The sequence below is a fragment of the Coregonus lavaretus genome, assembly GCF_964263955.1.
Source record: "Coregonus lavaretus genome assembly, chromosome: 2".
NCBI classification, from domain to species: domain Eukaryota; kingdom Metazoa; phylum Chordata; class Actinopteri; order Salmoniformes; family Salmonidae; genus Coregonus; species Coregonus lavaretus.
In genome coordinates, this window is record NC_139989.1 from 4,118,139 (window position 1) to 4,134,246 (window position 16,108).

Genomic DNA, 16,108 nt, shown 5'->3' on the forward strand with positions numbered 1-16,108 from the left:
TCCAATTGAGAATCTGTGGTATGACTTAAAGATTGCTGTACACTAGTGGAACCCATCCAACCTGAAGGAGCTGGAGCAGTTTTGCCTTGAAGAATGGGCAAAAATGCCAGTGGCTAGATGTGCCAAGCTTATAGAGACATACCCCAAGAGACTTGCAGAAGGTGGCTCTACAAAGTATTGACTTGGTGGTCTAAGGCACTGCATTGCAGTGCTAGCTGTGCCACTAGAGATCCTGGTTCGAATCCAGGCTCTGTCGTAGCCGGCCGCGACCTGGAGACCCATGGGGTGGCGCACAATTGGCCAAGCGTTGTCCAGGGTAGGGGAGGGAATGGCCGGCAGGGATGTAGCTCAGTTGGTAGAGCATGGCATTTGCAATGCCAGGGTTGTGGGTTCGATTCCCACGGGGGGCCAGTATGAAAAAGAAAAAAAAAGAATGTATGCACTCACTAATTGTAAGTCGCTCTGGATATGACTTAAATGTAAAATGTTAATAGTTATGCACGCTCAAGTTTTCTTTTTTTTGTCTCATTTCTTGTTTGTTTCACACCAAAAAATATTTTGCATCTTCAAAGTGGTAGGCATGTTGTGTACATCATATGATACAAACCCCCCAAAAATCAATTTTAATTCCAGGTTGTAAGGCAACAAAATAGGAAAAATGCCAAGGGGGTTGAACACTTTCACAAGCCACTGTAGTATCTGCTGGGTTATTTACTGTAAAGTACAGTGAAAGCAGAAGTTCTATATTAGTCCTGGCTTCCTTTTCTCAGAATGGGGAGAAACCACACAGTGACATCACGCTAATATTTTACACACCCACACACTCAACTTGCCTTTTTATCTTTGCAGGTTACGGGTGAACTGTGTAGGGGTGTTTGATGTCTTAACGTTTGACAACAGTCAGACCAACCATCTGGCCCTCATGCCACAGTACCAGGTACAGTAACCCCCCTGTCCGGAAAACCTACCAATTCTTTCCTGATAAAATTGCAAGCCCATTCTGGTCATCCTGGTATTCCCGTTCAAACCGGAAATGCAATTTAAAAAGCATAATATCAGCAAAAACAAATCTGATTTGTTGCAATTTAATCAACTCGAGTTCTGTCACCACACTTTCGTTGATTTAGCGTAGTTTTAATGTAGGCCTATGAAGCACGTTGGCCGACTTGGTAAAATATTATGAAGTTATTAAAGCCTGAAAATTCTATTAGTTTTTTTTGTCTTTGACTGAGATGTCAATACATCATGTTTGTTCTGTTCTTCCTGTATGCACCTGGTTGGGAAATTAATACTGTTGTGGTTATTTGTACTTTATGATTATCGACTTATTGTGGTGTATTTGTCACAGAGAACATCAGATTCTCCGGCTAAAAAAACAAATAAGCAAATAGACCTAGTAGCAGATATTCAGCACCATGGATTAGGCTTGGGTGGTATACCGGGTTATATGGAAATAGCCACAGGATGGTTTTTCAATACCGTCAATACTGTTGAAACGATTTATTTGACGTTTGTGAAAAACATAAAATAGTTTGTAGCTACTTTAAGTAAATACCTGCAGACAACTTGTGCAATATGTTAGGAGATAAAGCAGATCACATTTTCCTGGCTACACCAAGGAAAAAGCTACACCAAGGAAAAAGCTACACCAAGGAAAAAGCTACAGAGCGTTGTCTGCTGATAGAATGCCGTTCGTGAATTCTCATCCGAGTGGAGTAATGCAACTGAAGCACAAAATTAGAAATTACAATAACAAACATTTTAGATCTGCAGCGAGATTTCTTCCGCGTTTTTATCTTTTTTTTCCCTTCTAGAAAAATGAAGAATTCTGCGTTAACTAGCAAGTTAAACTTAGGGGTCGCATTATCTAAGTAAGTTACTGAATGAGTAAGGTGACAGGGCATGTTATTGTGTAAGCTTTCTGCTGTGTTTGAGAGGTCAGAGCCCTTTTGGAGGAGTTGTCTGTACAGCTGCTATCTTTTCATTTCCTTGCCTTTTTTCCTCTCTGTTCTGGACCCGTCTGCTCCTCCCCCATCTTCTCCAAGCAGAGCAGGCAGGCCAGTTGCCCTAGCGACTCCAGACAGAAACAGCGTGTACATACACTATATATACACAAAAGTATGTGGACAACCCTTCAAATTAGTATATTCGGCTATTTCAGCCACACCCATTGCTGACAGGTGTATAAAATCGAGCACACAGCCATGCAATTTCCATAGACAAACATTGGCAGTAATATAGCCTTACTAAAGAGCTCATTGACTGTCAACGTGGCACCGTGATAGGATGCCACCTTTCCAACAAGTCACTTCGTCAAATTTCTGCCCTGTTAGAGCTGCCCCGATCAATTGTCAGTGTTGTTATTGTGAATTGGAAAGGTCTAGGAGCAACAACTGCTCAGCCGTGAAGTGGTAGGCCACACAAGCTCACAGAACGGGATTGCCGAGTGCTGTAGCGCGTAAAAATCGTCTGTCCTCGGTTGCAACACTCACTACCAAGTTCCAAACTGCCTCTGGAAGCAACGTCAGCACAATAACTGTTAGTTGGGAGCTTCATGAAATGGGTTTCCATGGCCGAGAAGCCGCACAAGCCTAAGATCACCATGTGCAATGCCAAGCGTCGGCTGGCGGGGTGTAAAGCTCGCCGCCATTGGACTCTGGAGCAGTGGAAACGCGTTCTCTGGAGTGATTAATCACGCTTCACCATCTGACAATCCGACAGACAAATCTGGGTTTGGCGGATGCCAGGAGAATGCTACCTGCCCGAATGCATAAAGCCAACTGTAAAGTTTGGTGGAGGAGAAATAATGGTCTGGGGCTGTTTTCCATTGAAGGGAAATGTTAACGCTACAGCATACAATCACATTCTAGATGATTCTATGCTTCCAACTTTGTAGCAACAGTTTGGGGAAGGCCCTTTCCTGTTTAAGCATGACAATGCCCCCGTGCACAAAGCGAGGTCCATACATAAATGGTTTGTCGAGATTGGTGTGGAAGAACTTGACTGGCGTGCACACAGCCCTGACCTCAACCCCTTTGGGATAAATTGGAACGCCGACTGCAAGCCAGGCCCAATCGCCCACCATCAGTGCCCGGCCTCACTAATGCTCTTGTGGCTGAATGGAAGCAAGTCTCCACGGCAATGTTCCAACATCTAGTGGAAATGTTCCAACATCTAGTGGAAAGCCTCCCAGAAGAGTGGAGGCTGTTTATAGCAGCAAAGGGGGAACCAACTCCATATTTAATGCCCATGATTTTGGAATGAGATGTTTGACGAGCATGTCCACATACAGTCGTGGTCAATAGTTTTGAGAATGACACAAGTATTGGTCTTCACAAAGTTCGCTGCTTCAGATATCTTTGTCAGATGTTACTATGGTATACTGAAATATAATTATAAGCATTCCATAAGTGTCAAAGGCTTTTTATTGACAATTACATTAAGTTTATGCAAAGAGTCAATATTTGCAGTGTTGACCCTTCTTTTTCAAGACCTCTGCAATCCGCCCTGGCATGCTGTCAATTAACTTCTGGGTCACATCCTGACTGATGGCAGCCCATTCTTGCATAATCAATGCTTGGAGTTTGTCAGAATTTGTGGGTTTGTGTTTGTCCACCCGCCTCTTGAGGATTGACCACAAGTTCTCAATGGGATTAAGGTCTGGGGAGTTTCCTGGCCATGGACCCAAAATGTCGATGTTTTGTTCCCCGAGCCACTTAGTTATCACTTTTGCCTTATGGCAAGGTGCTCCATCATGCTGGAAAAGGCATTGGTCGTCACCAAACTGTTCTTGGATGGTTGGGAGAAGTTGCTCTCGGAGGATGTTGGTACCATTCTTTATTCATGGCTGTGTTCTTAGGCAAAATTGTGAGTGAGCCCACTCCTTTGGCTGAGAAGCAACCCCACACATGAATGGTCTCAGGATGCTTTACTGTTGGCATGAGACAGGACTGATGGTAGCACTCACCTTGTCTTCTTCGGACAAGCTTTTTTGCCGGATGCCCCAAACAATCGGAAAGGGGATTCATCAGAGAAAATGACTTTACCCCAGTCCTCAGCAGTCCAATCCCTGTACCTTTTGCAGAATATCAGTCTATCCCTGATGTTTTTCCTGGAGAGAAGTGGCTTCTTTGCTGCCCTTCTTGACACCAGGCCATCCTCCAAAAGTCTTCGCCTCACTGTGCGTGCAGATGCACTCACACCTGCCTGCTGCCATTCCTGAGCAAGCTCTGCACTGGTGGTGCCCCGATCCCGCAGCTGAATCAACTTTAGGAGACGGTGCTGGCGTTTGCTGGACTTTCTTGGGCGCCCTGACGCCTTCTTCACAACAATTGAACGACTCCCCTTGAAGTTCTTGATGATCCGATAAATGGTTGATTTAGGTGCAATCTTACTAGCAGCAATATCCTTGCCTGTGAAGCCCTTTTTGTGCAAAGCAATGATGACGGCACGTGTTTCCTTGCAGGTAACCATGGTTAACAGAGGAAGAACAATGATTTCAAGCACCACCCTCCTTTTAAAGCTTCCAGTCTGTTATTCTAACTCAATCAGCATGACGGAGTGATCTCCAGCCTTGGCCTCGTCAACACTCTCACCTGTGTTTAACGAGAGAATCACTGACATGATGGCAGCTGGTCCTTTTGTGGCAGGGCTGAAATGCAGTGGAAATGTTTTTTGGGGATTAAGTTCATTTTCATGGCAAAGAGGGACTTTGCAATTAATTGCAATTCATCTGATCACTCCATGACTTTCTGGAGTATATGCAAATTGCCATCATCAAAACTGAGGCAGCAGACTTTGTGAAAATGAGTATTTGTGTCATTCTCAAAACTTTTGACCACGACTGTACATGTATAACTATATGAGCTGGATTGCCTGTCTTTGCAATTTAGTTTCATTTGTGCAATTCATTTGTGCAAGTTAGCATATTTAGCTAGCAGCCTCATGGAAATGTGCTATTACTTGGATAGTAGCAGAGATTCAGCACCATGGATAGCGCCACGGTTGATCTGACTAGTAAACCTGCCGTGCTCTCGTTAGTGTAACATCATGGAAAACATGTTCACGTCTATTTCCTCAAGCACTATTGTGGACAATGTATCAGCCGTTTTGGGAGTAACCACAGTTTCTATTTGAGCCTCTGCTAGTGCCAGACGTGTGTGTGTGTGTGTGTGTGTGTGTGTGTGTGTGTGTGTGTGTGTTGTACTTCGCTCTGTGAGTTTTTGTCTTGCTGGCCTGATTTCCTTTGGAAATGGTTGAGTTGGCCCCTGGCCGTAGTGTGTTCTGTTGTTAACCCTGTTATCCTGTGTGCTTGCAGCAAGCGGACCTGATCTCACTGGGCAAGGTGGTGTTGGCCCTGGCCTGTAACTCTCTGGCTGGCATTCAGAGAGAGAACCTGCAGAAGGCCATGGAGCTGGTGTCAATCAACTACTCATCAGACCTCAAGAACCTCATCCTGTAAGACACACTGACACAACATACACAGACACACACAGACAGAACCCATCCTTGAAGAGAAGGACACCGGATCCTCCCCTAAGCCATCTGACACACACATACTCATCTGCAACAACCACAACACACTCAGATATACAAGTGAACGCACTGTTTGCACAGACAAGTACTCACACTCACTCACTCCGTAACTGTTTGTAGGTATCTGTTGACAGAGCAGTCTAGGCTGCGCAGCGTCAATGACATCATGCCCATGATCGGAGCTCGCTTCTACACACAGCTGGACGCATCACAGATGAGGAATGATGTCATTGAGGAGGACCTGGCGAAGGTACGCTAACAGACAGACAGACACACACACACACACACTCGTGATGCCACCTCTGCTCTGTCGGAGGGCTGGTGAAGGGAAGGAAGGCATGCAAGGAGAGGTGTTGAGGGCTGTGAAGATACAGGATGTTATTTGTGTGCCGCGGCCCCTCTGTCTCTCTACAGCTTCTGCTGTTCTGTTCTAGCCTCAGACATGAGGTGAGAAACCACTGGCTTCTCAGTGGTTTCCCCCCCCCCCCAACCCCACTGCTTAACACCCCCTCTGCAGCACTACTCAAGTTTTGTTTTGGTGCTTGTAACAGGAGACAGAGTAGTGTGTGAGCTGTTCTGCTGCCATCTTTAGAATTGGACTGAAAGGTGGCATTTCCTGTTTATCTCAATCTCATCACTGTTGTCTGTCTGTTCATCAGTTGTGTATGTTGTGTGTGCGTCTACATGTTATCATTACAGTCTCTTGCTGTGTGTTCCTTTTCAGAAATGTTTCTGGTTGTATTTTTAACCACACTGCCCTTCTTGCTTTTCAACGCGCTACATCTTCCTCACTCACATACAACCTACATAAGCACCGCCGTGCTGAGTTGGGTCACAGCAGAGGTGCGCGTGACAGATTTCTGGTGTGTTATCAAGCGGGCGTTGGTGTGTGTGTTCTCTCTGGGTTTGGTCTGATCTTGATGTATTTAAGTCCAGTAATATATAACTAATACTGCTATCTACAGCTCTCCAATATAGGCAACCACATCCCAGTGTAAAATATAACATTTTGGACTTAACATCAATGGTTCATTTGATTATTTTGTGTTGTGGTTCTGTATGTATGGTACAGGTAACTTCCAGAATAAAGGAAACACTTGAGTAAATGAGGGATACAAAGTATATTGAAAGCAGGTGCTTCCACACGGGTGTGGTTCCTGAGTTAAGCAATTAAAACATCCACTCATGCTTAGGGTCATGTATAAAAATGCCCAGTTGCCCATTATTTTGGCTACCATGGCTAGAAGAAGAGATCTCAGTGACTTTGAAAGAGGGGTCTCAAAGGAGCATAGGGGGTTTAAAGGGTGTGTGTGTCTCAGTCACCAGATCTCAACCCAACTGAACACTTATGGGAGATTCTGGAGTGGCGCCTGAGACAGCGCTTTCCACCACCATGAACAAAACACCAACTTATGGAATTTATCGTGGAAGAATGGTGTCACATCCCTCCAATAGAGTTCCAGACACTTGTAGAATCTATGCCCACAGCTGGCAGCACCCAAGTAATCATCAATTTAGAACGCAGCTGCACACGAGCCGATCGTAATGCCCATGGTAAATTTGGTTTGACATTCCATATCCCTATTGCTAGTTAGGGACCATCCGTACATTATCTATGTACATGGGACAATATTTTAAAATGTCAATGGCTCCAAATTTCAATGACTTAAGGCAACTAAATTGTGGAAATTCATATACGAATATTGAAAGCATTTGAGGCAACTAAAAAATGTGCAACATTAAAATATTGTCCCATTTACTAGCCCCAGAGATGTGCTATACAATGTTAAATCAACTTTGCCACGATCGCACACCAGCCGGCTGAAGCTAATTGGTGAAAGTTGCCTAGCACTACCTAGCCTCGGTGACTTCTTCAAGACAACCTGGTTAGACTGTTTCAAGTGATCTACAAGGGTGAGTGACTGTAACTGTGTACTGTTTTTTTGGCAGAGTGAACACGCATGCGAGACACCCACACTAACCCCCCCCTTCCCCCCAATGACAACTGTCATTTCATAATGACGAAGCATGAGGCCAACTCAGGAAGTTCAGCCTTCTTTTAAGACACTTTATGTTGGTGTTTCATTTATGTTGGCAGTTACCTAATATATGTCTTATACAGTAGTTTTATCTCTGTTGTAGGAGGTACAGAATGGTCGTCTCTTCCGTCTGTTGGCCAAACTGGGCACCATCAATGAGAGGCCAGAGTAAGTACTGAACCACTCTGTTAGGAGTGTATTTGTAACATTGACCAATTGACTTCTGCCTTCATATCACACCTCTGCCAGCACTCTTCGCTTGTAGGTGTTTAACTGTTTGTGTGTGTCTTACTCTCTCTGTGTGTGTGTGTCAGGTTTCAGAAGGACCATACATGGTCTGAGACGGGGGACCGCTACCTGCTGAAGCTGTTCAGAGACCACCTGTTCCACCAGGTGACGGAGGCTGGGACCCCCTGGATAGACCTCAGCCACATTGTTTCCTGCCTCAACAAAGTACGCCTGCTCCACCTGCCACTCTTTTCGCATCTCTCTCTCTCTCTCTCTCTCTCTCTCTCTCTCTCTCTGTCACTTTCAAACCCTCTTCTCTGGCTTGTTTTCGCACACTCCTTTCAATCTCACTGACTTCTTTCTTTTTCTCATGCCCTTCCTCTCTCATTTTCCTCTGCCATACCCTTCTCCATCTTGTCCTCTCCTCTCACCCTTTCTGCGTATATTGTGTTGGTGCTCAGCTGGCTACTAGTCTACCAGTACTCTCCCCTTCTCTCTGTGTAGCTGGACGCAGGCGTGCCTGAGAAGATCAGCTTAGTGTCTCGTGATGAGAAGAGTGTTCTGGTGGTGACCTACTCGGACCTGAAGCGCTGCTTCGACAGTACCTTTCAGGAGCTGCAGCAGGCTGCTGCCACCGGCCCCCTGTAGCGCCCCCCACAGTCAGCGGGGTGGGACTGCCTGAACCCTGAACCGGACAGCACATTATTGCACTACAGCGGAGGACCAGGCGCATAGTGATGACATCATCTGCGTGGCGAGAGAGGCAGAGGGGGCGGGACTTGCTGGACCTCAGTCACATACACTGTCTTGGCAACCAGGAAGGCTTTTTCGAAAGCTGAATTGTTTTTTTGTTTTCTTTCTAAAATCACACAGCTGCGATTTACAAGTAATGGACAAAAACGGAAGCTGTAATGATGACGAACTATTACTTTTTTTTTTTGACTTGGGGAACAAAACGGATACTAAAAAATAAACCAACCACGTGGGATTGAACTTTTTCCTGCTTTTATTTTTTACATTTTTATTGAATTTTTTTCCTGTGGAGGATGGACTAAGATGTTTGACTTTTTAATGAATGTGAGTGAGTGGCCTACGGGATGCAGCTACTGAGAGGTGAACACACAGTCAGGCTGAGAACCTAATATAATGTCTCTCTCTTCCTGCTGGAGACCACACCCCTTCATACCAACGCACTAAGAGACGGGACAGACCACTGGATGCTTTCAAAGGGGGTGGTCAGGGAACCCATTGCTGAAATGGACCGGTCCACCTCAGCCTCCTTGGTTGTCGGTTCCCACTCAGAAAGGACAAACCACTGACTTTTTGGGTAGGGTGCGGTTTGGGGACTCTGAGACAGACCATTGGTCAATTCAATGCCTTGATGTGGGGGTCAAGGGTCATGGAACATTGGAGTCGTGTGGTGGGGCGGGGGGTGTTGTGTCAAACTGTGGTTTTTGTTGGCACTGAAGAAGGGTTTTGTCTAGAAGGGATACATCTTTTGGCAAAATTGACTTTTCGTAGCAGGTTTAGGAGAACTTACACAGCAGGTAAGGATAATTAGTTTAAGGTTAGGAAAAGGGTTAGGGTTAGTTAAAATGCACAAAAAAATCTACTTTTTCCATCAATTTGACAAGCTGTATCCCATCTAGGCATGATCCTGAGGAAGGGGTGTCTTCTCCCTGTTTGTTATATAGCGCAGGGTCATAAAAGCAGCAGTCTCCTTAATTGCTTAATGACAGACACTATTATGGAAAATGTTGTTACACAAATGATGAACTCATTGGGAGATGGATTACTTAGGTCTGGCTCGTCAGCTCTGGGATGAAGCCCATGGACTGGGCCAAAACTAGAGAATGGCGCCAGTTCTGCCTCAATGTGGAATGTCCTCCTGTTCTTGACCTCTTCCCTCCCATCTCTCCCTCTCTCCTTTGAATCCTCTCCCCTGCTTCCTTCCCCTGAGGGATCCCTGCCGACCTCATCATTTGAGAATATGTTATGCTTTTTGTGATGCTTTTTCTAGCTGGTTCCCTTCATTTTGCTCAGCTGTTGTGCAGTGATGCATGATGGGACATGGAAGGGACAGTCTTTCTGCCTCAACACAAACTTTATTCTGTGGACCAATTCCAGCTGGGGTGGGCCGGAGGGGCAAGCAACGGGGCGAAGTTGTTAGTAAGAAGGGGTTTTGAATCATTTTAAGAAAATCTGTTTTATTTGACCTATTTTTAAAATCATGTGAGACAAAATGTGCCGGAGACACCGAGCAGCGACAACCAGAATCACCTTTAACCTCTGACCTCTCCCAGAGGTCACCTGGGATTTTCCCCCTGAAGTGTGCACTCATTCACTCCCTCTCATGGCTTTAAAAATAATGGATTGGCGTGAGAGATATGATGGAAACTCCAAACCATGCTTATACCAATCCAATGCTTTTAAATTCACAAGGGGTAGTGAAGGAGTTTACTCTTCAGGGAGAAACATATAGAATTTTGAAGAGGGTGGGTAAGAGGGGTGAGCAGTGGCTGATGCATACAGAAGCAAGGGTCTATTCAGAAGGGTGAAATGTTCAAAGCATTTTAGATAGAAATGTATTGTATAGATCATACAGACTTCTAGTCACATGAGAAGGTAGCCATGTCTGTTCTATACATCACTGTTCTACGTGGAACATTTTGGACGTTCCACCCTATTGAATAGACCTTCTGTTGGATGGTTTGGAATTCTCTCAGGATGACGGACAGCTGGAGGGGCCCGATGACTGAATGTGTTTGGCCGTCATTGGTCGCCCTTTATCCAGTCAGATGGATGTGCTGCGGTGTGGGCTGGACTCTAAATGGGGGTAGGTGGAGATACTGTGGGGGGAAATCGTGAGTTGATAGATGGCCCTAAACACAGATTTAGCATCAGTTTACCCTGGTTCAGCCTTACCTGAACTACTAGGGGATGACAATTTATCTGACCCTATCTCAGTGGTTAGGGGCATCTTCTACCCACTACTCCATGAGGCAACATGGGAGTTGCCCCATAGCACAGATCTAGGATCAGTTTACTCTACACCTCGCCTATCCTGAACCATTTAGGAGTTGAAGAGTAAAACTGACTGTAGATCAGTTCTTAGGGGCCACTTGATCTAAAGCCTGCTGGGAGTTGGCTATGTTAGGATCATGTACTACTTCCTCAGTTTTTTATGAAATTATCAAGACCGAAAACATATTTGGTGAATGTGGTACTTAGAAACCTACCTTTTTAACAGATCACACACCCACCCTGTCAGTATCCCTAATCCACACAGTCAACGCTCATCATATCCCCATTGCCCAACAACTCATGACACACACTCCCATAGTACTAGTGCTGCCCCACTCCTACACACACACCTCTCCCCCACTCCGACACACACACCTCTCCCCCACTCCGACACACATCTCTCCTACACACCTCTCCCCCACTCCGACACACATCTCTCCTACACACCTCTCCCCCACTCCTACACACACACCTCTCCCCCACTCCTACACACACACCACTCCTACACACACACCTCTCCCCCACTCCTACACACACACACACCTCTCCCCCACTCCTACAAACATCTACAATCACCATCTTAGTATGTTTTTTTGCCCATCTTGTGTTCATTGTAATATTGTGTGTACAGCAGTATTTTAATAAAGAATACCAAAACATAGTGTGTTTTGTCTTGGTGTCATGCTGGTGAAGACAAAATGATTGTATTGGCAGTCAGTGTGGTAACTCTTTACTTCATTTTAAATGTGTTTTGAATACATACATAGAATACATACATACATACATACATACATACTTGTGTCAGTCAGGGCAAATGGCTCAGTGGCGATCATGCATGTTATACATTACTTCTACTCCATAGCTCCGCATCGATTGGAAAGGTCTGACATACAACATATACTGATTTAATGATCATTGACAGCAGTCGCCTTCCTTGACAAAATCTCATGAGGTTAACATACTGTAAATAAATAGGTAAAACACTAATACATTTTCTAATGAATAAATTCTTCCAGCATACACGTGTGTAGTAACATCATGGTCAGTTCACTGGAGACAACAGAGGTTCCTCTACTTCTAAGCTCTATACTCTGTACCCATATAGAGATAAGCAACGACAGTAAATATAATGGTAAATGGACACATGTTGTGGTGATGACACTATCATGGATTTAGCTGCTCTTTGTGGTGTGGGTGTAGCACCCTACCTAGGCCACGGGGAGAGGGGAGAGGAGTAGGGTTTGTGAATTACTGAGGAAGCTCTGTTGTGTTACAATATTAAATATAATCTTTAGAGAGGAATTGTTTGTAGAGACAGATATTTGGAGGAGTAAAGTAGTCTGATAGTATGCTATGGGGAAATGATGCACTACACCATTAATTAATCTGTGACAAAGTTGTCGAAGAGGGAGGTAGGGAAAACGTTGAAGCAGGGATGGAGTGTTAGAGGGAGGAGGTTAGGGTGATGTTTAGATGGAGTGATATAGACAAGAGGGAGGGAGGCAGGCAGTTCTAGCCAGTGGGAGAAGCGTGACATAATGATAGAGGTGTGATGGACTAGTTAGAGGGAGGGGTAGAGGAAGGCAGAGTTGTAGTCGGGTGGAGGGGAACAGCTCTCCTCGGAGTCACAGTCACATGGGAGGACAGGCGGCTCATCGTCATGTAGACCAGTGATGTCATTACACATGCAGGGCACCAGGTTCTCCCTGCACTTACTGATGGTGAAGAACCTGCAAACACACAAACCCTCAATTCATTATCAATACAGAACAGAAAATACACTAATTTGTAGTCAATTAGGGGTTGTAGGTCAGGGGTTAGTGGTGGTGACCTTGTGAGGCTCTTGGAGCCGCTGGTCCATCTGAGACGTTTGAGTTCCTCAGAGGGTAGAACCATCCCGCTGTCACCCTGCTCATCCTGAAACACACCAGGTCTACACATTAGTGTGTGTGTGTGTGCACAAGAACATGTTTGATGTGTGTGTGAAACTGTTACATTGCTCATCCTGAAACACAGCAACACAGTGGACACTGACATCCGTGACAAGCATCAGTGTCTGGTGTGAGTAAGAATATAAATGTGAATCAGTGTGTGTCCCCTCACGTCCGGGCCAGGCGGGTCCTTGCTGGGCAGTTCCTCGAAGGTCCTGAGTGTCGCTGTGCTCCTGGTGTTCATGTAGCTGGAACATAATTAAAACATTACCAACTACAACCCATTGGACTGTACCAACTGTCATTTTTCTCTGTTTATGGGGTTGTTCCTAGCCTTACCCCAGACTGGTGAGTCTGTGTGGATGCAGGTCAGTCAGGGAGCTCTCTGTGTAGTCTCGCTGGACGCTGCTGTCTGGGTCTCTCTCTCCACACAGGAACGTGCCCAGGGGAATGTAGTCTTTCCCATCCTGATTATAGAAAAGGTTCAATGCATATGAAAGAGAGAGAGAGTAAGTGTGTGTGTGTGTATTACCTGTTGAACCCGTGCCTCCAGCAGGTCTCCCAGTGTTTCCACTAGGCCAGTGAAGGTGGGGCGGTCTGAGGGGTTAGCCTCCCAGCATGCCAGCATGGTGCTGTAACTACAGACAACACACACCAGTTATACCCACGCCACAGTCTCTCTTCATTTCTCTCTCCATCTATATCATATTTCTCTTTCTCACATTTCTGGAGTGCTGTACTCCGGGGCGCGCATGCGTGTTCCCTCCTTTAGTTGGTGGCAGAACTCCTCATCTATGTTCAGGCCAGGGTACGGGGAGGCTCCTGTGAGACGGACGGAGAAGAAGCCTTGAGTCTTGTCTAGGTGATACAGTAACTGTATATACTATTCATAGTACAAGCCATAGAGATCCTATTCAATTACTAGTATTCTAATTCCTAATTCTATGGTACCAGCAGTATGTGTTTTGTGTAAGTGGATATGAGGACCGACCCAGAGAGAATATCTCCCAGAGCAGAACTCCATAGGACCACACATCACTCTGGGTAGTGAACACCTTGTCAAAGATGGACTCTGGCGACATCCACTTCAATGGCAGCCTGGCCTGTGGAGAGCAGGGGTCATGGGTCAGAATCAGCCAAATAGCTGCCAGCAGGGAGTACAGTGTAGCCTGGTGGCAGATCTGTTTGTGCTGTCTTGCCAACTTGACAGGACAGCACAACTACTGTAGAGCTAAGAATAGGTTAAGTACACTGAAGTCCCCGTTATGAGGAGGAGATGATTGTGTGTGCGTGGACTCACGTCTCCCTTGCGGACGTAGTCGGGGTCTTTGTAGAGGTCTCTGGCCAGACCAAAGTCACAGATCTTCACCACTTTGTTCTCAGATAGCAGAATGTTCCTGGCAGCCAGGTCACGGTGGATACACTGATATAGAAACACAGAGGAGTGAACACACATTTTGAATGCACAATTTGGATCTATTGATTGCATCGAGGTGCAAATGAGCCACATATTTTCAAGGTCATATACTGTCTTGACAGACAGACAGAGACGCGCGCGCACACACACACACACACACACACACACACACACACACACACACACACACACACACACACACACACACACACACACACACACACACACACACACACACACACACACACACACACACACACACACACACACACACACACACACACACACACACACACACACACACACACACACACACACACACACACACACACACACACACACACACACACACACACACACACACACACACACACACACACACACACACACACACACACACACACACACACACACACACACACACACAGGGGTATCAGACCTTGCGAGAGGCAAGAAACTCCATGCCTCGAGACACATGGAAACTGTAGGAGATGAGATCCTCCAGGAACAGAGGAGACTTGGAGGCACCTAGAGAGAGAGAGAGAGTTATGGGAGAGGATTGAAAGATAAAAATCTCAACAACAAATAAAACGTGTAGATAAACCTTTTGCCTCGTCTCTTTCTTACCCCCCTCTGTGCTCTCTCTCTCCTCGAAACACCTCTTATTTCCATCCTCTCCTCCACTCACCTGTCACAGAGAGAGAGAATGAGTTGTGGTCAGTGTGGTCAGGTAGTACTAGCAGTCAATATGGAGCTACAGTTAGTGTGTGGAGTTATAGTTGAGTTGTAGTTCCAATGCAGTGTGTTGTGTAGCAGAGCTTAGTGTGTTTACTGGTGTAAGCTAGAGACAAACACACTGTGAGTGTTTACATTAATCATACAGGACTAAATACTCAGAACTACAGATTCTGACGTTAAGGAAAAAGGAAAAAGTCCCTCTTATTACAAATAACTCCACAGAACATCAGTTGATTGCAGAAGTGAGTTGGTGAAGTGTTTGCTTGCTTGAGGTTAATTTTGTATATCCATCACAGGAAATAAGACTTGTATGTGAGATAAGTATGATAGTCTGTAAGTCTGACATTAACACATTCATGACACTCTTCACAGCATCTATAAAGATATAGACAGAATGTCTTATCAATGGGAACTTGACCTCATCGAGGTCTGTAAGGTAAGGCTATGAGTATCTGCCTGTCTGTCTAGACAGAGGGAGAACTCACCCTGTTGAGCAGGAACACGTCTCTCTTGCTCTTCAGGTAGGTGGAGAGGTTTCCATACCTACAGTACTCCACTATGACCATCAGAGGCCCTGCCTTGGTGCAGGCTCCCAGCAGGTTGACCACATTCAGGTGGTGACCGATGTGGTTCAGGATCTTCAGTTCTGTCATCAGAGCCTTGTGCTCACTGGGAGTAGCCCCCTCTGGTGGACAGCATACAGCACATTATAAATACAGCACATTATTAATACAGCACATTATAAATACAGCACATTATAAATACATCACTTTATAAATACAGTACATTATAAATAAAGTACATTATAAATACAGCACATTCTTAATACAGCACATTATAACTACAGCACATTATAAATACATCACTTTATAAATACAGTACATTATAAATAAAGTACATTATAAATACAGCACATTGTTAATACAGCACATTATATCTACAGCACATTATAAATACATCACTTTATAAATACAGCACATTATAAATACAGCACATTATAAATACAGCACATTATCAATACAGCACATTATCAATACAGCACATTATCAATACAGCACATTATAAATACAGCACATTATCAATACAGCACATTATCAATACAGCACATTATAAATACAGCACTTTATAATGCCTGTCACTATGCTGGTAGAGTCATGTTCTATTCTATTCAGTTCTATTGTTTTACTCTACTCTAT

The 16,108-nt window shown here is 45.0% G+C and overlaps 2 protein-coding genes across 3 annotated transcripts in view; one reads left to right on the plus strand and one right to left on the minus strand.

Annotated features, from left to right (window-relative positions):
* The window catches only part of LOC311100119 (PAN2-PAN3 deadenylation complex subunit pan3-like), a 29,459-nt gene extending 17,972 nt beyond the window's left edge, over window positions 1-11,487 (plus strand). For both annotated transcript variants that reach the window (XM_084140886.1, XM_084140887.1), the window contains exons 13-18: window positions 850-937; window positions 5,318-5,457; window positions 5,656-5,785; window positions 7,678-7,742; window positions 7,889-8,027; window positions 8,307-11,487. In XM_084140886.1, the coding sequence (XP_083997012.1) occupies window positions 850-937; window positions 5,318-5,457; window positions 5,656-5,785; window positions 7,678-7,742; window positions 7,889-8,027; window positions 8,307-8,450 (706 nt within the window). In that variant the 3' untranslated portion in view covers window positions 8,451-11,487. The remainder of the gene's footprint in view (window positions 1-849; window positions 938-5,317; window positions 5,458-5,655; window positions 5,786-7,677; window positions 7,743-7,888; window positions 8,028-8,306) is intronic.
* A 53-nt stretch (window positions 11,488-11,540) lies between these two features.
* LOC311150572 (vascular endothelial growth factor receptor 1-like) overlaps window positions 11,541-16,108 on the minus strand; it is a 54,578-nt gene continuing 50,010 nt past the window's right edge. Inside the window, exons 18-28 of the mRNA XM_084188050.1 lie at window positions 15,398-15,597; window positions 14,802-14,862; window positions 14,614-14,702; window positions 14,058-14,180; window positions 13,749-13,860; window positions 13,480-13,579; window positions 13,290-13,395; window positions 13,097-13,224; window positions 12,930-13,005; window positions 12,658-12,743; window positions 11,541-12,556 (exon numbers count right to left, since the gene is read on the minus strand). Coding sequence (XP_084044176.1) covers window positions 12,388-12,556; window positions 12,658-12,743; window positions 12,930-13,005; window positions 13,097-13,224; window positions 13,290-13,395; window positions 13,480-13,579; window positions 13,749-13,860; window positions 14,058-14,180; window positions 14,614-14,702; window positions 14,802-14,862; window positions 15,398-15,597 — 1,250 coding nt within the window. The 3' untranslated portion in view covers window positions 11,541-12,387. The remainder of the gene's footprint in view (window positions 12,557-12,657; window positions 12,744-12,929; window positions 13,006-13,096; window positions 13,225-13,289; window positions 13,396-13,479; window positions 13,580-13,748; window positions 13,861-14,057; window positions 14,181-14,613; window positions 14,703-14,801; window positions 14,863-15,397; window positions 15,598-16,108) is intronic.